This window comes from Emys orbicularis, chromosome 1, assembly GCF_028017835.1.
Source record: "Emys orbicularis isolate rEmyOrb1 chromosome 1, rEmyOrb1.hap1, whole genome shotgun sequence".
In the NCBI taxonomy this organism is placed as follows: Eukaryota; Metazoa; Chordata; order Testudines; family Emydidae; genus Emys; species Emys orbicularis.
Window position 1 is genome coordinate 73,680,006 of NC_088683.1, and position 26,939 is coordinate 73,706,944.

A 26,939-nucleotide genomic window follows, 5' to 3' on the forward strand; every position below is an offset into this window, starting at 1 on the left:
AATCCCCTGCTCAAAGCAGGACCAACACCAACTAAATCATCCCAGCCAGGGCTTTGTCAAGCTGGGCCTTAAAAACCTCTAAGGATGGAGATTCCACCACCTCCCTAGGTAACCCATTCCAGTGCTTCACCACCCTCCTAGTGAAATAGTGTTTCCTAATATCCAATCTAGACCTCCCCCACTGCAATTGAGACCATTGCTTCTTGTTCTGTCATCTGCCACCATTGAGAACAGCCTAGTTCCATTCTCTTTGGAACCCCCCTTCAGGTAGTTGAGGGCTATCATCAAATCCCCCCTCACTCTTCTCTTCTGCAGACTAAATAACCCCAGTTCCCTCAGCCTCTCCTCATAACTCTCGTGCCCCAACCCCCTAATCATTTTTGTTGCCCTCTGCTGGACTCTCTCCAATTTGTCCACATCCCTTCTGTAGTGGGGGACCAAACTGGACGCAATACTCCAGGTGTGGCCTCACCAGTGCCGAATAGAGGGGAATAATCACTTCCCTCGATCTGCTGGCAATTCTCCTACTAATACAGATATGCTGTTGGCCTTCTTGGCAACAAGGGCACACTGCTGACTCTTATCCAGCTTCTAGTCCACTGTAGTCCCCAGGTTCTTTTCTGCAGAACTGCTGCTTAGCCAGTCGGTCCCCAGCCTGAAGCGGTGCATGGGATTCTTCCTTCCTAAGTGCAGGGCTCTGCACTTGTCCTTGTTGAACCTCAGATTTCTTTTGGCCCAATCCTCCAATTAGTCTAGGTCACTCTGGACCCTATCCCTACCCTCCAGCGTACCTCTCCCTCCAGCTTAGTGTCATCTGCAAACTTGCTGAGGGTGCAATTAATCCCATCATCCAGATCATTAATAAAGATGTTGAACAAAACCGGTCCCAGGACTGGCCCCTGGGGCACTCTGCTTGATACCGGCTGCCAACTAGACATCGAGCTGTTGATCACTACCCATTGAAACCAATGATCTAGCCAGCTTTTTATCCACCTTATAGTCCATTCATCCAGTCCATACTTCTTTAACTTGCTAGTAAGAATACTGTGGGAGACCATATCAAAAGCTCTGCTAAAGTCAAGATATATCACATCCACTGCTTTCCCCATATCCACAGAGCCAGTTATCTCATCACAGAAGGCAATCAGGTTGGTCAGGCATGACTTGCCCTTGGTGAATCCATGTTGACTGTTCCTGATCACCTTCCTCTCCTCCAAGTGCTTCAAAATGGATTCCTTGTGGACCTGCTCCATGATTTTGTCAGGGACTGAAGTGAGGCTGACCGGTCTGTAATTCCCCAGGTTCTCTTTCTTCCCCTTTTTAAATATGGGTACTATATTTGCCTTAATGAAGATATTGAACAGAACCAGACCCAGAACTGATCCCTGAGGGACCCCATTCGTTATGCCCTTCCCAGCTTGACTGTGAACCACAGATAACTACTCTCTGGAAATGGTTTTCCAACTAGTTTTGCACCAACATTATAGTAGCTCCATCTAGGTTGCATTTCCCTAGTTTGTTTATGAATACAGTGTACAGTGCTTACTTTAGATTATTTTTATTACAAATATTTGCACTGTAAAAATGAAACAAAATAAATAGTATTTTTCAATTAGTCTCATACAAGTACTCTAGTGCAATCTCTTTATCATGAAAGTGCAAATTACAAATATAGAATTATTGTTTTTATGGCTGTCAAACCCAGTTAATGCAAGCGATTAACACAAAACAAATTAATGCATTTTTTTAAAATGAGAATTAATCGCACACCTCTGTTTTGACCCTCTTCACATACTGTACTTCATCATTTAGTGGAAATTGGCACAATTCTACTGTGTTCTCATAATCTGGAGTGATTAACTATCAGCAAAAATTAATGGAGCAAAGCAACAAAAGTTCAGGTCTTTTGAATAGGAAGTTTATTTTTAAAAAACTTCTGGATGGTTCTCTGGATAAAAAGACAGTTATCTGTAGCTGAGTTCCAATACCATCAAAGTACTTCAAGTCTGCAGTAGCACCTCCGTGCTAAAACATGGTTTCGCCTCTAGTTCTTGTGCTATAGATAACCCACCAATAGCAAATGAATCCTGCCAGTCGCGACAGAGTACGCTTACAGAGTTTCAGGATCACTACAAGACCACAGATCAAACAAAGTACTTGTATGAGGTACATTTAAAAATATTATTTCTTTTATCTTTTTTTACAATGCAAATATTTGTAATCAAAATAGTAATATAAAGTGAGCACTGTACACTTTGTATTATGCATTGTAATTGAAATCAATATATTTGAAAATGTAGAAAAACATCCAAAATATTTACAATAAATTAAAATTGGTATTCTATTACTGTTTAACAGTGCAATTAAAACTGCAATTAATCACAACTTTTTTTAATCTTGCCATTAATTGCGATTATTTTTTTAGTCATTTGACAGCCCATATGTATATTTTTTGAAAGCTGACTACTTACCGGAGTGCCTACTAGCTATCTGTGATAGGATGACCTGTCCTGAGCACCCTCCTGCAGCAGGCCTCAGCACAACAGTTGTGTCTGCCTCAGTTTCTCCTTTCAGAGTCCCCAGTAACTCCATGCCAGGCTCTTACCTCAATTCCCTTTCCCCTCCCGCCCCCATTTTAGTTCCCTTAGTTTGTATTACATTATATATGGATATATATTATGTTTTTGTGTACATGCCATATATGCCAACGGTTTCTTTTCTTCAGGAACATTGTATGTCACTCACAAATGCACTACCACCCTTTTCGTCCAACTCTGCCCCTTTCAGAAGTACATAAAGTAACGAAAACAAGAGCGTCATTTAAAATCAGCATTATCTAAATTCCAGAGTCATTCCTGAGAGCTGAGTATATATAGTAAGATATCTATTATCATGAGCCGCCTCTTTATAAGTGCCAGTGTTTACAGCCAAAACGAAGTAGCTTTATATCTAGGTGAATTTACAACAGATTTGAAGGATGAGTACTATTTACTTGTCATTACTAGCAAAACAGAAATAGTTTATTTTATAGACGCATTCACTACTCACCCAGTGGCCCTCCAAAGTAGCCAGAACTTCTTTGCCCAGTTTAATTTTCCCTGATATTTGATTAACACTGTCATTGTTGCCCAAAAATGGCTACAAAACAAAAAGAAAAACGTTAATTTTTTAGTGAGAGATAATGTTAGAGTAAAGTTAAACATTAGGACAAAAACATGCAATTACAAAATCTCTGGTGTGACAGCCAAAATTACTTTAAAATAACCTATCGCATGGCTATCTAATCCAAGAGTTAAGGCTCAGCCCATGACATCTTGTTCAGTCATCCCGTCATTTCTAAAAAGCTATGCTGAAACAGTTTTATTAACATAAGGACTATTGGTCAAAACATTGGCATGATCCCTGACTGATCTAAAGGGTCGGATGTCTCTTGAATTTTACTTGGGCAGAGAGAAAGGATTTTGAGATATTTAAACCAAAGTGTCATCCGTTAGACTCATCCAACAGCACTGTATCAGTGTGATGGTGCACTGCTAAGGTCAGAGCCCAAGTCCCAGCAAAGGGCCCAGGTCCTGACCTTTGGACCCAGAAGAGTATTCTACCTAATGATCAATGTAGATATTAATGATGCTGTTCCTTTTAGTACTGTAATCACTTGTGTTGTGATTAGCTTGACTAACATAGCTTGATATACAACAATTAGCATAAAGAAACTATACATTTTCCAAGAAAAGAGTTAAATCAATACCAACTCTGAAAATCTGATTAGTGACCTGGTAAGAGCTACATCCATTTTTCCTATTATCTTAATTCCTCTTGTGTCCACATACAGAGCCCTCTTACCTTTAGTTTGAATTCAATTGTTGCACTGTATCCAGTTTTCTCACATGCAATGTTGACAGTTCCCCCAAGCTCTAAAGTCATTGTGCCATAAAGAATTCCTGCAGGAAAACAGAACTTGTTTTACATAACATGCAAACAGAGTTCCCCTACAACACCCATTTGCTTTCTATTGATAACTGAGCAAGATACACACAAGTGCTAAATTCTTATAGCCCCCCCCCCCCCCCCCCCCCCAAAAAAAAACCCTTAGAATGAATGTTTATTGGTGCCAGGTGGAAAAAGGAATAGCCAAGAGAGCCAGTTTAGCTTCTCTTCAGGGGATCTCTCCTAATCATGAGTATGTGCAGCCCCTTACTCTGTGGATACATTACATAATATATTTTATATACGTTTGTCCCAGAACCACACAAAAGTTCTTCCCTTTCTGGCATGAAATAAGTTTTAAAAAATCTTCTGGAAAGAAGTGAGAAGAGCATAGCTAAGCTTTCCAAAATCCAGCTAACTGGAGCTAATTCTGTTTATACTATTCTGCTGCAATGCAACGTCTTACACGCAAGTGGCAGCATTTATGGCAGACACTTGGCCAGTCTCTGCCAGAGAATATATGTATTGGAATAAGCAGCAAATTGTGTTAAAATTAGTCCCATTTGAATGCAAGTGTTTTGTACTGTTTCTCATCACAACACCCAGCGCCTGCCCAAATAGCTTAATAAAAAGCACTCACTTCCCAGAGAGTGAAATGATTACAGGCAAATGGACACTAGCCCACTGTACTCAAATCATATATACACCCTTGGCTATTAGACTTTTGATATTCACCAATGGAACACCGACATTTTAAAATTCATTGACAATGTTAGCCATGACAAATGGTTCATCCTCAACTATTTTGGGGAGTCTCAAAGGGATCTTTTAGTTCCAGCTAAGCAGCTAAACCACTAGTTCAATACTTAAGCTGAACAGCATCCCCTTCCTCCCCCTGCCCGCAGTGTTGCACTGCATTGTATCTTGTGATCACAAGCTCAAGGGCTGGTTTAACAGTGAAAGAATGAAGTGAAATCTGGCTGAATTAAGATGGTGTGTGAGCACATTTTTGTACATATGGTTGGTAAGTATTTGAACAAAACGCACAAACACTTCAGCCACAGCAAGAAGTATAATTTCTTATGTTCCCTGATGAGACCAAGTTCAGAAAGAAAATCTAGAAGAGGGTAAAAAGCAGAATAGTAATTAGGTACCCCTTTTAAAAAACTGGTTTAAAATATTAAGATCTCCAGGAGGTAGCAATGGTGTCGCTTGATTGGTTTGTTCCTTAAAAAAAAAAAAAAAAAAAAAAAAATAGGTGCAAGCCCTTGACTTCATTAATTACTTTTACTGCAATTCCAGGTGGCTTTATATATTTTTGTCATTAAAGCCACATGATTTTCTTCAAAATTTACCACAACAAAAATACAGCATTAACTAGGAGTCCCTCCACACAAGTGTACTTGCTCTATTAACAGATGTGGAAGCATAGAATTAGAGAACCATCAATGTTATGCATGAGAGACAAGGTGGGTGAGGTAATATCTTTTATTGGACCAACTTCTGCCGGAGAGAGAGACAAACTTTCGAGCCAGAGAGAGCTCTTCTTCAGGTCTGGAAGAACCTGGATATAATAATGTTTTGCGTGTTCAGACAATTTCACTTTAGAGTAGATTCTCTCTAACTCAAGCCTATCTACAGCTTATGATAACATCTAATTTTGTAACATTTCCACCTTTTGAATAAGGAAAAAAAACAAAACTACCTTTACAATGTGCATATGGCATGGTCATTACATAATCTTCTCCCCTATTCAGGAACATTAGTCGACCGTCTCCATCCAATATGGCAGATAATGAATTCCCTGAAAGACAAGGAAACCAAATTACACTATGTATTTTTCAAAGCCAATGGACAATAGGCAGCATTTCCCAGTAAGTGAGCAATAGATTAAAGAGACTGGGTCATCCTCTGTTGCATTCTGTCCTTATAGTGAAGCCCATATGCTGTAGAGTATCCCCTTTACAAAATATAGCATCTATACCAAAGCCATGAACAGAGCACTTCTATTTGGAGGAAGGAGATGTCAATAACTGACTTGATTCTTAATGTTTTGTAAATGATGCTTAAAGTTTTTAAAGCAAAGTTTCTCTGTTTAAATAATCCTTAGAATTTTAGGCACTCCTTGCATTTATTTAATAAAAACATCTAATTGCATTTCCAACTTGTTATAGATTCCTTGTGCAATAATACAGTAGAACCTAGTTTAACCAAGCCTCCATTATCCAGTCACTCCATATTTACCGAACCACCAGCCACCCGGGGCTGGCAGTGGGAGACCCAGCCACCCATTCTCTGGTTTATCTGGATTTTTGGTTATCTGATCTGGCCCTGATCCCTATTAGATTGGATAACTGGGGCTCCATTGTATATAAAAAAGCATAAAGAACTTACCATAGAACTTGGATTTGGCCAGGATACTACCACTAAGGCAAAACCCATCCTTTCGGTTGCTAACATAGAAGGCAGATACTGGGGGGTGATGAGACACCTGTTGAATGCAACAAAATTGAACACAAGCAGTTGAAGTGTTGCAATAATTCTTGTTCTAATAAGTGAGCTACAGAGAGTACATACCAAAAGTGCACGTGGATTTAAAATTCAAAGAAAGGCATCTATAGGAAATGTTCATAGATAGAAGTCAGGACATATTTAAAATTATACTCCGATCAAACAAAGTCAACATCCTTACTGAATTCAAGGTGTAACTAGAAAACTTCAGATGCTAGACTATTACAAAGAAATCTCTTGTATAACCACCTATGTCTAGTAAAAATCCAGAGTACCATTAAAGACCAAGTTTGTAAGCAGAACTTCTTGAATACTTTTCACGTACTTAGCACTGTTTGTCCCTTGCGAGCACCACTACCCATTAATAATTAATCTCAAAGCCTAGAACACATGAATTGTCTCACTAGCTGGAATCACGCATTTGCCTGGTCTGAGTGTCCTAGTTCCCAGATTTTCCACCTCAGCTTGGACCAGAAGTACCATATGCTTGGATTTTCCTGTCCTACTGATTGCAGTTGTTTTACTGCCTCCTCTGCCAAGTTCCAAAGCTAGCTGCCATTTTATTTTTCAGAAAGAGAAACTAGTAGATTAGAGGTTACTGAATAGTACTGTCTCGCTACAGCCCCACTGTAAGAGACGGGTGCCTAGCCACATGGCCAAGGAACTATTTTTGAGTAGCAGTTAGGAATATGTGCACAATTCCTCAATCCCAACATTCCAGGGGTACAAATATGCCAGTTCTTCTACCCATCCCTTAGTTTCCCTCTGTGCCTTTAGAAATCCTATTTGTGGCTGGGCTCTGAGACAGAGGATGAACATGCCAGTAATACATTCACAGAGAAAACGTATTGCTGGTGAATAACCCTTTTTCTCCTCCATGATACTGCCGCAGAGCCCCTATAGGAGACTAACACTGACTTCCCTGAGAAGATGACCTAAGAAACACTATTATTTGAACAATGAGTGAAACTCTGTCCCTCCACTCCCAAAATCAGCATCTGCTCTTGATGTAGTGTTCAGACACTTAGTAATTCATGTAGCAGCCATTCCCCTAAGCAAATAGGCATTCAAACAAAGACATCAAATCATTTCTTAAATACTGATTCAGCAAGATACTGAGCCAGTATTAAGGAGCCCTGGGACTACTCATATATTACGCAAAAATGTTAAGTACCTTGCCAAATTGGGGTCACTATGACTACACAGAATATCGTTATTTTATCTGTTCTACAAAGCAAAGCAAAAAAACTAACTAACTGATGGCATATATTAAAAAGTCAGATTAATAGCAAAACCTATTTTGCCAATACCTGTTCAGCAATATAGAAAGTCTTGCTGTTTGTCCTGGGATGAATCCACATGCAGCGGAAAGTCTCACCAAGTATAGGATTGTATGGTTTCTTTAGTCCCTGAACAGAAACATTGGAGATTTCAATCAGACAATACAATCACAGAAAATGCAAAACAGTTTACAGAAAATGGAATTAGCACTATCAAATGTAAAGGAAAAAAGAGCAGAGGACACTAGAATATACTCTATGAGAGAGTCCAACTTTGAAGATAACCCCATGAATTCTGGGGGACAAAGAATAGAAACAGGTACTCATTAGTACTTCAGAGATCCTTTCTCATTCTGTGTACATTTTATGATGGGGGATAGAGCAGTTGGGCTATTGTGGGAAAACTGGTTTAATCACTCATCTCCATCTGTCTGAAATTAAGCAGAGGCAAGCTGTGTGTCATTCAATACCCCTCCCATCAGCACTGCTAGAAAGAAGAAGTGTTAAGAAGCAAGTAGGGGCCAAGTATAAAATACTAAAAATGTTGCTATCTAATCCTGGTCGTAATTTCCTACTGAGATTGATGTTCCTCACTGAGAGCATGACTATCAAGAATATAGGAACTGCCCAATTTAGCTGAAAATGCATATTGCAACATTCATTGCCAAAAATGTGCATTAAGTGCAGTCCATTTCAACCATGGTTTGAGTCCAAATATAAGAGACAGCTTCATATTTGTCTATATTACTTTTAAAATAACTAAACATTAAGATCATCCTTTAATAGCAGAGGAAGATGCAAAAGGTTACCTTTGGCTTTTTGTAGAATCCTGACAAATACCATTTCACTACTTTCTTCATACGATTGTAAGCATTCTCTTCAAGAGCAGCCCTATAACATATGACAGAGTTACTGGATTAAAGATAAAATTGAAATAGACACATCATAGATCTTCTATCATTATTATCTACTATCAGCATATTACAATTTACATTGATATGTATTATAATTTATTATCTATTGACCAGAAAATAGATCTTGTAACACGTTTTTGAATTAGTACACATGGGAAATTTAAAGTCACGCCTATATTTTAAGTATATATGTATCAAATAATTTTATCACATCCACTGGTAACTGAATGGACATAGTTAGAAAGTACTCAGAATAAGGGTCAAGAATGTCTTTTGGCATACAGTTGACCAAGAAGCTGCCAAATTAAAAAAAAAAAAAAAAAAAAAAAAAAAAGTCATGCTTCTTCAAGATTTGACAGTATTACCAAGAGACTGCTTCCCAAATATCTCACTGGAAACTTTTCCTACTATAGATGGGGAGATACTGCTGCTAGTCAGACTAGTGAGGTCCAAGGAGAAAGTTATCAATACTGAGTCCCAATAAGCTTCTTGAATACAAGAAGATGCACATTTTATGATCAAAAAGCTTGGTTTGATTCTTGAAATTCAACTAAATATTTTGTTTTCCTTTATGGACTTTTGTTCCTTTCTAATATAGTTTAATTCTGTAGACAGATGTTGATCCAGATATTGATCCATGTGATGTAATCCCCATTTTAGAACTGTGAGCTGAGGGGTGAAAACATTTCTAGGGTGAAGTAGAGCCCTTTTTGTATTTATTATTAAATGTTTGTCAAAACAATAAAGTAACAAGAAAATCTAGTCTTGAGAACAGACTGGAGAACTGTTGGCTCTTGAGAGAATTGTGTGTTTTCTCCACTTAAAAGCCAAAGGTCATGGGGGAAACTATTTCTTTTGCAAAGCCAATTATGTCCAATTCTGGGCAGCATGGCCATTTCAAAGATATAGTACTTAGGCCCATGCACCGCAAAATCTTATCCATTCAGTACTCCAATCTGGGAAGACTGCTTTAGAAATTCACAGAACTCCAAGTTGAAGTGAAGCATTCCATTTTAGGTCCTTCTTATTCCTTTTGGTTCTCAGATAACTCCAGTGAATTCATCTAGGCCAGTGGTTCTCAACCTGCGGTCCACGGGCCGCTTGTGGCCCAATCAGCACAGAGCTGCGGCCCATGTGACATCCTCAGGGCCATACAGGTAGTATTGGATGCGGCCCGCAATGGTAAATAGGTTGAGAACCACTGATCTAGGCCCTCATATAGCTAACAAAACACGTTAATTGGACTACTTAAATGGTATTGTTTTGTAGATAGTTAGGATATTTAATTTCCTTTGCCTTCACTAACTAGCTCTTAACTTCTTATAGCATAGGAAAACAGATGTTTCCAAAGGTTCCTATCCTCTGTTTCTAGTAGCACTAACAAGCACATTTGTCTGTCAGAGTTATCAATTTCTGACCAGGATACTGTGCCTTTGAGATATACTTTATAAGCTTTAGGAATAAGCCAAGGAAATCCCACAACATGGTGTTTAATACATTGTTAGATGAGCATTCAGACATTCAGCATTCTCTGCTTCAGTTTAACCGGGATGGATAGAAAACCTTGCAAAGCCATTTCACTATTTAATAAAATTTATTTTTAAAGTGAAAAGAATTAACTCACTCAGACAAGAAGTCTGCATGATAGTAGTAATCAGAGAGTTTGTCCAAGAAAGAACGAGGTTCCAAGATAAACGTAGGCAGTACAACCTTGGAGAGGTCCATTCCTGGACGGACTTGTTTCAACAGCATCCAGATCAGGCTTTTGTTCTCCTCTGACACTGTTTCTGTTTGACAAGCCTCCCCTGCCTTCCACCAGGAAAAAATGTTGATGAAAAACTAGAAACACAGTAACAGTTCAACATATCCTATGAAAAAAAACTACACACATTTAGGACAAACAATAAGTTAGGTTTAGGATACATGGTGGCTAACCAACTACCTGCAGGAGTATGGGAACTAGCCCTGTTAGAGGCATTCTGAAAAGTTTAATATATGCTACCTGATTAACACAGCATATCAGATATGCTATCTAGTATTTATTTTTTAGGAATTGGGTTTGCCCCAATAATTATGACATTTTATATCAAGAGAGCCCTCTAGATGGGACCATGGTCAGAAGCCTGTTCCTTTCCCAGCCATCAACTATGTGTTTCCCTTTTCTCTCACATGCAGTGAATGCACCAGCCAGGGGCCATTGGTTACATTAATCAATTTCACATTTTGAATGCTGATGAAGAATCTGCCATTTCACCTCCACCTCCACCCTTTGATATGTCCAGCACTCTTCCATATGCCTCCCTCCCTCTAGCAGCAGCAAGAGGACGCTCTCTCTCCCATCTACACATCTCCAGCTGACACTCTGCTAGACTAGGAGAAGAAAAGGGAGATTTTTCTCCTTTCCAGAGAGTTTCAGGAAATGAAACCAGGATTTTAGAAGAAGCTACCTTATTTCCAATTTAAAAACAAACAAACAAAAAAAACTAGTAGTGGGTTTTGTCTAAAAAAAGTTCAAATATCTTTGGAGCAGAAATCGGTAACAGCAGCATTAACGTAGGCTAGAAATTATCATCATCTAACATCTTATTCATTCCCTGCTGCTGCTGCTGCTATTAAAAAAAAAAAAAGTCTCTAGCAGTGAAAAGCCACAAGAGGGAGGCTCAAACAAGTCAGATTCAGAGTGTTACTATTTCAAATAGCACTGGTGATTTTTTTATGGTGACTGCTACTTTTTAATCACACAAATGCTCAGGACCTCAAAGGCAGGTGGAGCTTTGCCATGCAGAAGCTATGTCAGAGTCAGATCAACTTAAATTTGTTAAATGACAGAAGGCAACAAAAGCAACCTCTGAGCCCTGCAAATCTTGTGGCTACTGGCCTCTCTGATTAAGGGGGAAACTAGAAGGTAAAGAAACCTCTTTACTTCATTTAATAACTAAGTTTCTTGCCCTTTTCCTTGAGGAGAGAGCCTTGAAACCAAGCTAATGTAAACCAATCACTAATAATGAAAGGACAAGCAGCTGGACTCCACTTCTGCTGCAGGAGGCAATTTCTGTGTAAAATCAGTCCCTTAAGTTTGGGGAGTATTCCAAAGTCCCTTGCTCAGCCACATGACTAGTGGTGAACAGGAATCTGTTAAATAGAGGGGCATGAGGGGGAGCAGTCACACTTTCACAAGTCTCCTTAAACTACTAAATCCAACACTGCAAGGCAACTTTCCAATGACATTCAATTTGACTTCAAAAACTCTTAAGTCAATTTGCTATCTGGAAATAAGGTAAATACTACTAAGAGTACATTATTTACCTCTCCAAGTTCTTCATGAATCTGTTCCATATAGGTAGTTTCCCTGATAAGATCAACAGGTTCTGGATCAACGTAAGAGTCATCCTGTCGCTCTGATGTGTCAGTGTCACTTTCTTCACTTTTCCCCAGGCCATCATTATCAGACTCATCATGATCATGATCATTTTCCTTATCAGATTTGTCTGAGTACACATCTTGATCTTTAAAGTGATGCCTTTCAATTTCACTATCATTTAATCTACAAATAAACAAAAAATAAATCTAAAATGTTGTGATTGTCCCTCTCCTTCAAATTGTCCACCACTATGAATAACATCCTCAAACCAGGAACTTACCTAATGCAGGACATTAGTGTCATTACCAATACCTGATAGCCATGTCAAATTGATAGCACTGCAGTAAGAAAGGATCACAAGGAACAGCCTTCCTTGAAACTTTTATAGCAATCTGTTTAGTTTGCTTTTGTTTTGAACTATGAAGCTCATTACCAACCCTACAACAATTTCGTCCTCAGACAGGTTTTACCTTACAACCCTCACTATTTTGTGTATAAACAATATGTATGATTGATTGCCTAACAGTGACCTAGCTACTTTTAGTGGGTTTTAAAAGCTGTTTATATTTGTATGATACATACATACATATACAGGTAGATCTATGGTCCAGTTAGCTTACATAGCTGAGATAACTGCATTTCAAAAGTGTCAAGTGTTGGTAGTAGCTACTGCATAACTTTAAAAGAAAGGCCAAGGGAAGATTTTTGCAAAATTCTATGAAATACCATCTCACTAATGTTTCTCTGGGTAATAGCTGAGTGTCCAGCTGGAAGCAGATCATATATATTGGTTGAAAGGAGCCAGTAGAGTGAGGACAGTACTTGTTCCAAGAGTTCTCACGGGCTTATTTGATAATCCACACACACACACACACCCCGGATTGGGCCATGAACCAAGGATTGACGCAACAGGCCTCCTCCTCCTCCCCCCAGCTTCACCCTAGTCTCAAGGGGTCCCCTCAGAGGCAACTGCACTGTATTTCTCCAGATGCAGGTCTTCACCCACTCCCCTGCATATAATGGCATAATGTTCAGCATCCTGCACTGGGGAGATGAGCAACAACACAATCCTCCCACAAAAGGAAGGTAAGGGAGTAGAATCCTCATGCACACATGTCCTGGAGTAGATGGCTGAATTCTAACATCCTGCTTCTGGCCCCCGGGATGCTTTGCCAAGCCGGACCGCGCAGGTGAGTGGAAGGAGGAAGGGTGGTGGCGACTGAAACTTATGTTCCTATCCCTTCTCCTTGCAGACCCCTGACGAGGCTGCTAAGGCCTTGGTGGCAGGGGTAGCTAGAACTGCTTCTGTGCAGACTACTGCGTATGCATGCCCAGCAAGTGAAGGCTGGCCCAAGTGTTCTTTATCCCATGCAGCCTCGCATCCATCTGTTCTGAAAAGAAATCGTTCCAATCCAATTGGAGGTCTGCATCTCTTGGGAGAGGCCGGAGGTTTGAAGCCAGGAGCTGTGCCTCATAACCACTGCAACCACCCTAGCTGCCGAGTCCATCGCGTTCCACGCCATTTGGAAGGAGCACCTAACCACCGCAGTGCCCTCCTCTACCAGGGTGCCGAATTCTTGGGCCAAACCCCACGGAAGGGATTCCTTGAATTTATGGAGGGAGTCCCATCAGTTACAACTATATCTGCTCAACAGGGCCTGATGGTTCGCCACCCGGAATTCCAGGCTGGCAGTCGAATAAATTTTCCTCCCCAAAAGGTCCAGTCCCTTGGCCTCTTTATTTTTGGGAGTTGCGGAGGTGGGTGGATATAAAGGTACTCAAAGGCTGGGACAAAGTACTTCTTTTTGGCCCTTTTGGAGGTGGGAGGACTGGATGATGGGGTTTGCCAGAGGGCTTGGAAATTTTGAGGACTCCGTCATGCACTGGTAGTGCAACATGGGCAGGGGTAGAGGCTGAGAGGATGTTAAACAAGGTGTCTGCCTGCCCAACCATCTCCTCCACCTCTAGGCCTGAGTTCTCGGCCACCTGTCGAAGCAGAGCCTGGTGTTCTTTAAAGTTGTCCAGTGGTCTGGACCTCAAGGATCTCGCGACCACCTCGTCCTGGGATGAAAATGAAGACTGAGGAGGCTCTGGAGCATCATCCCCCATGGGGGCAGAAAGGTTTAGGGGTGGGTGCAGTGTCCTCTACCCGACCTCTGAGCGTGACCCATGCACCGAGCCCAGTGCCGTCGGTATGGCCAACTGTTGCTCTGAGGCAGTGGCAGATGAGCAGTGCGAAGGGGTCATTGTCATGACCGGCATGCCCCACGCGCTCCAATAAGGCCACTGTGCTGGCCACTGGCCGTGTGGCCAAGGTGGCGCTATCCATGTCCAAATAGCCTTGGGTGCCCAATTGCACCGGTGGAGTCTGGACGAGGGGCTGACCTGCCCTTCCGTGCCAGAAGAATCCCCTTCCAGTGACTACGGTGGGGCCGTCGACGCCTGCATCTGCCCACTGACCGTCACTACCGGAGACCATTGCCCGGAGTAAGAGGATCAGTGCCGGTATCGAGGGGACCAGTGCTGGGGGGGGACCATGGTCAAGACGGGGAGCGCTCCCACGGGACAGACGACCGAGATCTGCGCCAAGAGGACAACTGGTGCTGGCAGTATGGAGACCAGCATCTTCCCCTAGGTTATCCGCGTCGAGACAGCGGGGACCGTGATCGCGGTGCCTGAGGGTGAGCCCCAGAGGATCTGGACTGCAAGTTCGGAGATCTGAGGCGGGGAGGTGGGGAGACCTGCCGTATCTCGGAGGAATCGTGTGGCACTCCACTGCCCCTGAGGGGTCTTAGCAGCTGGCTTGCCCTTGAAGGGAGCCTTTGCTGTTTCCTCCAGCACGTACGGTGCCGGCGGCGCAGGCGGAGGCCTCTACTCTCTTGGCACTGGGGGAACTTCTGGGAAGGCGTTGATGCCGTCAGGAGTTTGGGTCCCTTACAGCTCCTGGGAGTCCGTGGTGGACCCTTCAGGGAGCTAAGGGCCCCAACTGGGGAGGCACATACAGATGGCTCTGGAGTGGCCGGGTAGCCTGAACTGGGTCCTTTGCCCAATAACCCATGGCCCTTCTTGCCCGGCGCTGGGGAGTCGTGCTTCCTTGTTTTCTTTTGGGGCACCGGCAGAGAGCAGTGCCGGGTGGAGTCCAGTGCCGGGGGTGCGCTGCACACTGAGGCCAAGGTACTCGGCAAGTCTTGGCGGGACAGCTCAGAAGCCAGACGAAGAGCAGCCTCCATAAGGAGAGCCCGCAAACGAATCTCTCACTCCTTTGGAGTCCTGTGTCAAAATTTTTTACAAATACGACACTTGTCCTTCACATGTGATTCTCCCAAGTACTTGAGGCAGCTGCTATGGGGATCACTTACAGGCACAGGCCTGTTACAATCTGTGCAGGGCTTAAATCCTGGAGACTGGGGCATGCCCCGCCTGGGGCGAAGTCCCCACTGGAACTCTAACTTCGAACTACACTTAACAACTACTTAACACTAACTACTATAAACAAACTATTTACAAAGCCCTAAGGCTTGAAGTCAGAAGGAACGAAAATGCTAGCCCTTGCCATGCAAGGAAAGGAGCTCCGACTAATCACTACGGGCGGTAAGAAGTAACTGAGAGGGCATAGGGCTGGCGGTGCCTAATATACCAATGCCTGGGTGCGGCACTCAAGAGGGTGCCACAGCCGACCCTACGGATACTGCTAAGGCAAAAATCTCTGACGGCCGCGCAGGTGGGCACACGCACACCTAAAATGGAATCGACATGAGCTCGCACTTGAAGAATCCATGATTTCCATAAACACCATTACCATGTGCCACTTGTGGAGTGAGGAAGACTGGGGTGTATGAAGAAGCTGACAATCCAGGGTCACTTGCAAGTCTTAAACTCCACAGAGTTCCTTGGTTCCCAGTGCCCTATAGGGCTCTCAGCTCATTTAGTCTAGGGTCCCTATGCATGTTAAATATTTCAAAGTTTTAAAACCTTGAGAAAATGCCCAGACAAAAATCTTCACTAAGCCACAGTAGGGTTGAAAGTACATCATTAACGTAAGGGTTAAAAACCTTACAAGAATATTTTGGAGATATCCTACCTCCTAGAACTGGAAGGGACCTTGAAAGGTCATCGAGTCCAGCCCCCTGCCTTCACTAGCAGGACCAAGTACTGATTTTGCCCCAGATCCCTAAATGGCCCCTTCAAGGATTGAACTCACAACCGTGGGTTTAGCAGGCCAATGCTCAAACCACTGAGCTATCCCTCGCCCCCGCGAGGGATATTGTAGTTAAACAAAAAAACAAGCAATAGAAAGCCAAGAAATACAGGGTTAAACTTAAATAAATTCAAACACTGGAAAGTCTGGAAATGCCCAAGGGCAAAAAAACTGATACATGCACATGATAGTAAACAAATCCTGTCAGAAAATAAAAGCATCAGGTGAAGATTCTCTGAACAAAAGTATCAAGTATGCAAAAGCTCGTTCACGTAGCAGAGGAACTCTCTTTGCTGTAAATATGAATGCAACCATCACGTAGGGGAAGAAGTCATAATGCTGAGATTTTTCTCCTGTATCTGCAGTTAGGAGTTGTACCCAAAATGGGGATTAGCATGTACCATGTGGACTTGTAGAAAAGGGGAGTTTGAGTACATTTCCAACACATACCTTTTTATTCAGGTGAAGACAAATACCCTTCTGTTATCACTGCTTCCTCTCAGTGTGTCATAGCACCCCAGCATCCGTTCTGATAAACCCACCACTGAAGATTATTTGGAAACCAAACTCAAACTTGAGTTACCAATATCCTCCTATTTTGGGTGTGATGTCACTAGTAGAGTGCAAGCTGGGACATCACACTGAGCAGGAGCCAAAAGGCACTAAGAGGGAGATGTTAGAAATGTGCTTAAATGAGTCTTCAATGTGTTTACTTTGGATCAGCAGATAATATTAAAACTGTAATGCTCTAAACTGGAAACAAATGTTTTAAAAATAGAAATTGTTGTCAAAAGACAAGCATTACTTATTTACAAATGAAGAGTACCTGTGTGCTACATTCTACAGGATACACTTTTGAGGATGGAATTTATGCATGTCTTACAAGATTAAAAAAGAGACTAAAATACATTTTAAAAACATGGCACATAGAAAAGGAAGCAAGCAAGAAGATCAGATACCAAAGAGATCTCAAAAGGCAATATTTTTAGACTAACTCCAGGAAGGAATTAACACACTGATTGATAATGGATGTATTCTTGGTTGTCAATATAAGCTTTTTCACTACTTAAAAGTAGCTCCAATAAAGTTAACACTCAGAAACAAAGATTCCCCAGCCCTTGGTTGATGCGTCTGAAGTCACTATCCAGGTTGGACCCATACAGCCCTGAGCACATTTGTTCTGACTGACCACCAGTCTAGGGACACTATCATCCTCTAAAGCATGGGTACCAACAACTGAAGACTGTTTCAACTTGGTCTGTAGACCAAGGCATCTCCTGCTGCATAGATCTCATTCTCAAACAGGCAAACAGCGTCACATAGTAGTGGCTACCATAAGACCCCTGAAAAACTTTACTCTCTGGATCTTTAACAAATACTGGCTTGTTTTGATAAATCTATACTCGGGAGAAAAGCTCTCCGCTCTATGGAGTCTAGTATAGAGCCTATAAAAGGGATCCTTTGTGAAGGGCAGAAGATCGACTTTGGGTGAAGAAAGAGCCCTAAATCTGAAAAGAGCTTGGTCATGAAGACTGTTTAACAGATCTTCATTCACAGAAGCCTTCAGTAGCCAGTCATCTAAACAAGGGTTAACAAAAATACCCTGATTCCTCAGATGAACTCCCACCAGAGAGAGACACATTTTGTAAAAACTCTGCCAGTCTCTGCATTCTTCCTCTATCTTCTTCTTGATAAAACTCTAGATTTGAAATAGAGTGAACCAGGGACAACTACAGATCTGGCAGAAGATATAAGGAGCCAGCTTTTGGGGGAGATCCTGTAGGGGTCTTAGAAGGAGGGAGCATAAGAGAATCTGTGAAAGGGACCTTGATGCCCTCTAGCCTCCTCTTCCTGACAGGGGCAAAGATGATGATCTTCGAGTTGGGGAAACATGCCTCCTCTTAGAGATCTTGCATTTCACTCTTGGATCAGACATGTGCAGCGGCATCAAAAGGTGAACCTAGACTGCCATAATGATTGAACTCTCTGGAACTGAGGATGTAGCTGGAACCAAAATGGGAGCCAAAATGGGAACCAAACTACAGATTTGAAGATTGAGACAATATCAAATCCAGTGTTATATGTAAGTCCATCTCCCTTGCTTCTGACGCAAAAGGCTGAACAAGTCTGCGTTTCGGAGCCGTAGTGCCCTGGTCTGAATCAGATGGATCTGACAGCTCTGATGCCTGTGCCAGGAACCAGAACTGCTCACCGTGGCCACTTTGTCCTTATGCCCCTCTCTCTTCAGTGTCATTACTGACAGCACCAAAGGCACTAGCTACCCTGGTTCTGGCACACCAATGGACTCCATCTTCCTACATCTGTAAGTGGACTTTGAAGCTGATCCTAGCCGTACCACCACCTGAGTTCCTTCAGGATCAGAAAGCTGTGAGGCACAAAGTATGGCACCAATGAGGGTGGATCAACTGTCTTGGCCTCTCTTCTGGAACTGGGCAGTGGTATCCGATCACATGGCCCTCAGTTTGGCCATGTGTCACCTCAGAATCTTAACTGAGGAAGCCACAGGGATTGGGTCCGGTCCCAACTCGGGATGCAGCCTCTTGGAACCCTTCGGTCCTTTGTTGGGGGGAACAACAGAGGCAGAGACTGGCCTTTGCAACCTTGGATTGGAGGATTGCTCAGAACCAGAGGGTCTGGCCTTGAGAGCTTCTTTCCATAGTAGGCGCTGCAGGTGAGTCTCCCGGTCCTTGTGGGCTCTGGGAGTAAAGGTCCTACAAATCAAACAATCAAAAGGCAAATGTCTTTCTCCCAAGCACTTGAGGCAGTGCACATGGTCGTTGTGTACCGGGAAGATAGCTGGGCAGGAAACGCACCTCTTAAAACCCAGCTTCTTCACTTCCGCCATATCACAGAACAGAAAAAGAATCACCAACTAAATCAACAGCTAACAGTAACTATCTAAGAAGAAAAAAACCCAGCTCTGAACAGACCGGAGAGGTTCACATATGTTTGTGGCATGTGGTTGGAAGGAACTGAGGTGGTGAGGGTGTTCCGCCCTCTGTATAGCCTTGCCTTTGGCGCGGTGTGACATTGGGGGGGGGTGAGGGGGAGGCACAAGAGTTCCCTAGCTAATACTGCTAGAAGATGGTTCTACCACAAGGCACCATAAGGAGACACAGTACTCGTAAGTGAGAATAAGCAGAGCTACTTGAAGAGCATCAAGTAAAGAACCCACATCTGCACGGTTTAAATGTTAAGTTTTAAAAAAAATACACAATTAAGCTCTTTAAGGGGCATTAGGAGGCAAAAGGAATTCCAATCTTAAGAAGGTTTCCACTTTGATATTATCATTTCAAATTCAAAGATCTGCCTTAACAATTTAAGAATTTTACACCAGTTTTAGTAACTTTCTTATAAGAATAAAATTAAGGGCTCGATTACTTACGGAAAGCTTTCTGCACTGTGTAAGTTGTTAGCACGCAATAAGCCATAGAGAGAAACATGTGTGCTCTCTGCTGAAGAGTTCAAGTCATGCTCTTTACCTTCTCTAATCATCGTACGTTTAAGCAGACCGGAACATTTCAAAGCCAGTTCCAAAGCATCCATCCAACACCTGCCTAAAGATAGATGCTTGTTAGTAATGGAATTTGATATTGTTCACTTCACAATGAGGAGTTATTTAGGACCCCCCCCATACCTTACCTTTGAAAGGCACATACTAGAATAATAAATGCACTTAGTCCACAGACATTAGGTGACTTGGATTTTAATATCATTCCAGACCTAAAATATAAAAATAACTTACTCCCTGTCTAGATGTGAAAGGGACTCCAGGGTAGGACTGGCAAGATCATAGACCAGAACATTATAACTAAGGCTACGATTATGTCACAGAGGTCACGGAATCCATGACTTCCAGAGACCTCTGTGACATTTTCTGCTTCAGCCCCGGGGCCAGAGCTGTCAGCCAGCGGGGGCCCCAGAGCTCTCAGCTGCCAACCCCAGAGCTCCGAGCCGCGGCGGGAGCCCCCGCAGGTCCAAGCCACCAGCCCCGGAGCTCCGAGCCTCTGTGGGGTGGTGGAGACTCTAGAGCTCCCAGCCGCCGCGAGCGACAGCAGCGATGGGTAATGTTGGGATGGTGCCAAATTTGTATTGTGAATTACTGTGACTGATATGAATGAATGTGGTGAACATGAGTTTGGTATGGCTTGGTATGTTTGAATTGGCTAGAGGATTCTGGGAGCAGGGCTCTCAACATCAGACCGTTTGTATGGAAATTTACTGAGTCCGCTGAAATTGCACTTGAATTGTTAATCAGAGACTCTATCTGTGTGTGTTTCAGCTTGGAACTCTGGTCATGTCAGCCGATGGCCAGCTCACAAAAGTAAAGAAAACGCAGAAGACATGCTATCAGTGAGCTTGGTATTGAATGACCAGGGTCAAAATGACCCTTTAGGATGGCACCACACTAAGAGCTCAAGTGAATGATTGATGAGAGGGTAAATGTCAACTGATCTTTGGTCTCTGTCTATTTTGCAGTCCGTTTTAAAATATTATTTAGAAAAACCAGTAATGAAACGCCCACAGGGCATATTTCTGGGACGTGACTCCTTTGAGAGCAAGGGGTATAAATGTTAAGGATACCATACATGCAGAGTTAGTTCGTTAGTTAGCTCTCCAATTAACATCTGAAGAGGTCTGTGATGCTGTAAGACAGAGGGTCTTAGGGGTAGCCAACACCCTGCGAGGGACTTTTGAACCAGAGGGCCTCAGAATAACCAAGTACTTGAAAAGAGAAGAGAAGAAAAGAAAAGAAGTCTCTATCTAGGACTGGTAGCTATACCTGCTTTGTTTGCCTGTCAGGATACTGTGTAGGGCCAAGATAGTTACTGAGGGTTTATGCTTGGGGAATTGAAGCTTATTAGGAGGATGTATTACATAACCTTTTACTGCTTGTGTGATTCTCTCTCAAATAAGTTGCTGTGCATTGAGCAAACTGAACCTGAATTTTCACTGGTACTGGTAACAATCTGCCCAGCCCTGGGCCATTAAAGATCCATTTCAACAGGCGATGGACCCCCCACTCCCCTTTTTGACAGTTATTTTTAGTAAGAGTCACGGACAGGTCATGGGCTTCCGTGAATTTTTAATAAACAAAAAGTAACCGAGACAAAATCTTAACCTTAGTTATAACAGAAGAAGCCACAGCAAATATGCCTTTTCCCTCATAGAGGCAGACTGCCACCTCCCTTCTTTGCCTGTCAACTCAACTTTCAAGCATGGAGTGTCAACTGTACTGAATTCTCCTTCCCTGTTTGCAATATTTTTGTTCCTTACTGCGAATACATAAAACTTCAGTCTTAAAAGCACCTGCTTACAAAAACACATCAGCAAATGTCCAATTCAGACATTCCATTCTTTATACATACTTACATTTTAACTTTACAATTAAACCGAGGAAACGTTTTCACCAAGTGGTCCACAAGAACACCAACCTTTTCCCCCTGACTAATTAATTCAGACCCCAGCTAATGTTTGATTAATTCAAATTATTCTTGCCAATGTACCATTTCTCCATTCACAACAGTGACCTTTATCTGCTATTGTGCTTTGTCACCTAACTTTATTAGATCTCTCTGCTGTTCCCTACAGCCTTCTCTAGTTTTGGCTAACATAAATAATTCTGTCATATGCAAAATTTGCCCTTCAATTTAGTAATGCTCTGAAAAAGGGATCAAACACCAACCAGTCCTAGAACAGAACCTTGGGGCACCCAGCCATTAACTTTTTGCCATCTTGAAAACTGACCATTTATTCCTCCTCCGTTTTCTGTCCCTGTTTTGTTGATACACCCAAAGAACTCTAATAGACTAGACCCAAGATTATAGTTGAAAGATCACAGAAAAAACTGTTTTTTTCCACTGTAATACTTTATGTTTAACCATCTTTACTATTTCCCATGTTTGGTCAATTTTCTGGGGTCTTTCAACAGCAATAGGGGAGCAAAAAGCATTTTGAAAAATAAGAAATTGATTATAAAACTAAATAAATTGAAAGCGAACTTAGGACAACTAGGTCATGAAATTACTTTTCATTCATTTCTTGAAATTTACTAGATTTTAAGTTGGCCATAACTCTTTCAACAATAAGACCTATATAAAATGTATATTGCAGTGCTAAGTTAATTAACTAGTGCAGTTGAATAGCAGCTACTCACCAAAGTTACACAATAGTCTTTTGAAATTCTTTCTAATTTAGCATCTTCCAAGATATTTGGCATTTATTGTGGACTAACATCTCTTCTACAAGGCAGTGTTTGTTAGTCTCTTTTAAGTAGGCTCAAATGTTTAGTTCAAAGAAGTCAAAATTTATAACTACTAAAACTTTGCAAAGTTACTTCATGATATGAAATAAAAATGCTTGCATTATAGCTATCTAATATATTGGGTTAATAAAAAGAGCACGTTCAATTGAACTACGGATCTGCAAATATGATGCTGTTACACACTGTACAAGAGAAATGGAATAATTTGAATCTCTAATAAGCAAGCACTTTAAAAATGAAAAATAAAAACTAAACAAGAAATTTACTTACCATCTGATTCTGAAGCTGCTCGGATGATCAAATAACTGCCGGGTAACGGCTGAGTTATAGAACCAACCGCTTCACCTTTAGGACCCTAGAAATATATGAATACAACACCCTTAGACATTATTTTGAATCAGCTGTTTCATGGCTTATTTGCTGTAGTAACATGCTGATTACAATGCAGGAAGCTCTACTGTCACTCACAGCAACAACTAATGAAGATATGGTTCTGTAGATGAGTTGCCTCCTTTCATTGGATTTTCCTCTTCAGACACTTATCTTAAAGTGGGGTTGAGTTGAGAACCATACTTAAGAGAAAGGTCTTCAGTTTATTCCAATTTATTTTTTAAAATTAATCTGGAGGCTTTAGTTGGCTGTGGCAAATAACTTCTATGACCTGGCCTATCAGCAGCACCCCGTGCTCTTTTACCTTGTTTCCTTGCCTCCTCCCCTAAGTCAGGTTACAGTGCAGGTACCTTCCTCCCCTCACAGAAACGGACTTATGAGTAGGTGACAAGGATACTATCTGTCCTAGGTACTTCTATGACCGCCCTTACTGTAGATTCCAAGTGCCTTCTGCAAGAGGAATCAGCAGGAGAGTGTGCCACTCTGTCTCCGAACAGGAAGCGATGCAAAGCTCCAGATACAAATCTCAAATTAAATTTAGGGCTGTCGATTAATCGCCGTTAACTCATGCGATTAACTCAAAAAACCCGATCACGACTACGAAAATTAATCATGATTAATCGCACTGTTAAACAATAGAATACCAATTGAAATTTATTAAATATTTTTTGATGTTTTTCTACATTTTTAAATATATTGATTTCAATTACAACACAGTATACAAAGTTGACAGTGCTCACTTTGTATTATTTTTTATTGCAAAATCGCTGCAAAAATGGCAAACAAAAGAAAGAGTATTTTTCAGTTCACCTCATACAAGTACTTTATCGTGAAAGTGCAACTTACAAATGTAGATTTTTTTGTTACATAACTACACTCAAAAACAAAACAATGTAAAACTTTAGAGCCTACAAGTCAGTCCTACTTCTTGTCCAGCCAATTGCTAAGACAAACAAGTTTGTTTACATTTATGAGAGATAATGCTGGCCGCTTCCTATTTACAAGGTCACCTGAAAGTGAGAACAGTTTGCATGGCACTTTTGTAGCCGGCATTGCAAGGTATTTACGTGCCAGTTATGCTAAACATTTGTATGCCCCTTCATGCTTTGGCCACCATTCCAGAGGACATGCTTCCATGCTGATGATGCTCGTTAAAAAAAAAAGCATTAATTAAATTTATGACTGAACTCCTGGGGGGAGAACTGTATGTCTCCTACTCTGTTTTATCCGCATTCTGCCATATATTTAATGTTATAGCAGTCTCAGATGATGACCCAGCACATGTTGTTTGTTTTAAGAACACTTTCACTGCAGATCTGACAAAACACAAAAGGTACCAATGTGAGATTTCTAAAGATACCTACGTCACTCGACCCAAGGTTTAAGAATCTGAAGTGCCTTCCAAAATCTGAAAGGGATGAGGTGTAGAGCATGCTTTCAGAAGTCTTAAAAGAGCAACACTCAGATGTGGAAACTACAGAACCTGAACAACCAAAAGAGAAAATCAACCTTTCTTCTGGTGGCATCTGAGTCAGATGATGAAAATGAACACGTGTCGGTCCACGCTGCTTTGGATGTTATCAAGCAGAACCTCTTATCAGCATGGATGCATGGTTGAAGCATGAAGGGACATATGAATATTTAGTGCATCTGGCACATAAATATCTTGCAACACTGGCTACAACAATGCCATGCGAACGCCTGTTCTCACTTTCAGGTGACATGGTAAACAAGAAGCAGGCAGCATTATCGCCTGCAAATGTAAACAAACTTGTTTGTCTGAGCGATTAGCTGAACAAGAAGTAGGACTGAGTGGACTTGTAGGCTCTAAAGTTTTACATTGTTTTATTTTTGAAGGCAGTTATTTTTTTGTACATAATTCTATATTTGTAAGTTCAACGTCCAGAATAAAGAGATTGCACTACAATACTTCTATGAGGTGAATTGGAAAATATTTTTGTTTTTGTTTTTTACAGTGCAAATATTTGTAATAAAAAAATAAATATAAAATGAGCACTGTACACTTCGTATTCTGTTTTGTAACTGAAATCAATATATTGAAAATGTAGAAAATATCTGAAACTATTTAAATAAATGGTATTATATTATTGTTTAACAGTGCGATTAATCACAATTAATTTTTTTAACTGTTTGACAGACCTAAATAAACTCTAAAGAAATGTTTTAAACATCTGGAATTTGTAAACAGTGCTATTCCTACAGATATTTCTATTTCTGTCAAGTGTGCTTAGAGGATAAAAGATTGAAAACACCACTCAAGCGCCCACTCTAAAAACAGATAAGTTAGAGAAATTTTAAGACAACTGATAGGTAAAGGGGTTTGCATTAGGTTTGTAGTCATGGTTGGAGGCTACGTTAAATCTACTGTCAATCAGCCTAATTGATAAGAAAACCTGTTTGGGTGTTGGGGGATGGACTTCCCCCAATGAATCTAATGGGAAACTGGTAAGTTAGATGAGGAAATGTAAAAACAAGAAGTTTTGAACAAAAGCAAGTGAAGAGGAAGTTAGTGGCCTGTAATGGAGGTTTTTAGAGATGTACAGTCCCTATCTGTATTCCGCTGTGGGTTATGCATGTGCACTATGCGCCCGGAGCTGGAGAATTTGAAAATAGGTCAGTTGATCCGTGCATATGTCCTGGCTCACTTCGAGCCTCCATCCGAGGGCATAAAGGGTGAGGCAGACCAACCATCTCTCCAGTTCTTTCTCTCCTGAAAATCAGAGAAGATCCAAAACAGAGAGGAAAGAGGGACGGTAATGAAATACAGAGGGGGACCACGCATCTCTAAGAACCTCCATTACAGGTCAGTAACTTCCTCCTCTTCTTCTTCGAGTGATGGTTCCTATTGTATTCCACCGTGGGTGACTGACAAGCACTACTGAAGTAGGAGGAAGGTGTGAGGATGTAGACAGTGGAGCTGAGTGGAGGACTGCAGTCTCAAAGGAAGTATCAGCAGAGGAGTCCTGCACCTGGGCATAATGTCTTGCAAATGCATGATCAGAGCCTCACGTGGCCACTTTGCAGACATCAAGGAAAGGCACCTTCTGAAATGATGCCATAGTTGTTGCTTGTAAAACAATTGAAACTGATGTGATTATATTACATTATTTTGACAAATAAAATATGCAGAATTTTTAAATTTTTGGCACAAAATCCTCCCAGCAGTAACATCTTCTAATAGAATCCTTCCTAATATTAGAAAGAATGTCTCTCAAGGCTGGGTTAGGTTCACTCCCCAACTGAACATTCTAACGATGATACCCATCCAAATATCAAGCCCTGAGGTGGAACGGACGCAAATCAGGGTGCTTGATCTTGCTGTTCCATTGGGTCAGGAGTTCAGGAAACATTGGGAGGTTGATTAGTAGCCGGGATGACGTGTAGGAGGTGGGGAAACTAGAACTGTCGGGGCCAGTAAGGGGCGATCAGGATGACCTCTGCCCTGCCAGATTTTGCATAAAACTCATGGTAGAAGCGGTAGCAAAGGAAAGGCATAATTGAACTGATCCGACCAAGGAAGAAGCAGAGCATCACCCTGGGAGTAGATGTGAGGAGTTCCCCCCCAGGGTGCCACCTGGAACTGGGGTACCACTGAGCCCTCTGACCCAACAGCCTGGGCTCCTTTTCACACTGTGCTGCTGTGATAAGCTGCAGAGCTGCTCCTGGTCCTACACTTCCTCCAGCATTCATACAGCTAGGGACAAACCCAGCTGCAATTACACTGCTCTACAGCCAAAATGCTTCTGAAATAAATGTAGTCAAACGTTACTAATTCTGGGTCACTGAGAACGAAAATGATGCTTAAAATTGTTGATTGGCTCTAGTTTTCAAGATATGCTATTGGGTCAGTATATACGACCCTTGACTTGGGAATGGCGGAGGATAAGTGAGTTATAAAGGGAAGGGATCTCAATTTAAACCAGAAATGACTAAAATACATCTTTGACTGGATCTATGAATAAATCTATGGCTGGGTTTGGACAGTACTTGCTTTTTAGGCAAAACAATGAATGATGCAATCTGAAGCTGGTATTGCGTCATACATGATATG

General features: G+C 41.7%; 1 protein-coding gene across 2 annotated transcripts in view; it reads right to left on the reverse strand.

The window, feature by feature from the left end:
- The window catches only part of OSBPL8 (oxysterol binding protein like 8), a 135,660-nt gene that overhangs the window by 8,598 nt on the left and 100,123 nt on the right, over positions 1 to 26,939 (reverse strand). For both annotated transcript variants that reach the window (XM_065406921.1, XM_065406929.1), the window contains 10 exons: positions 22,748 to 22,832; positions 19,598 to 19,769; positions 11,939 to 12,176; positions 10,257 to 10,441; positions 8,528 to 8,609; positions 7,749 to 7,847; positions 6,322 to 6,418; positions 5,633 to 5,731; positions 3,844 to 3,941; positions 3,049 to 3,138 (listed from right to left, as the gene is read on the reverse strand). In XM_065406921.1, the coding sequence (XP_065262993.1) occupies positions 3,049 to 3,138; positions 3,844 to 3,941; positions 5,633 to 5,731; positions 6,322 to 6,418; positions 7,749 to 7,847; positions 8,528 to 8,609; positions 10,257 to 10,441; positions 11,939 to 12,176; positions 19,598 to 19,769; positions 22,748 to 22,832 (1,245 nt within the window). The remainder of the gene's footprint in view (positions 1 to 3,048; positions 3,139 to 3,843; positions 3,942 to 5,632; positions 5,732 to 6,321; positions 6,419 to 7,748; positions 7,848 to 8,527; positions 8,610 to 10,256; positions 10,442 to 11,938; positions 12,177 to 19,597; positions 19,770 to 22,747; positions 22,833 to 26,939) is intronic.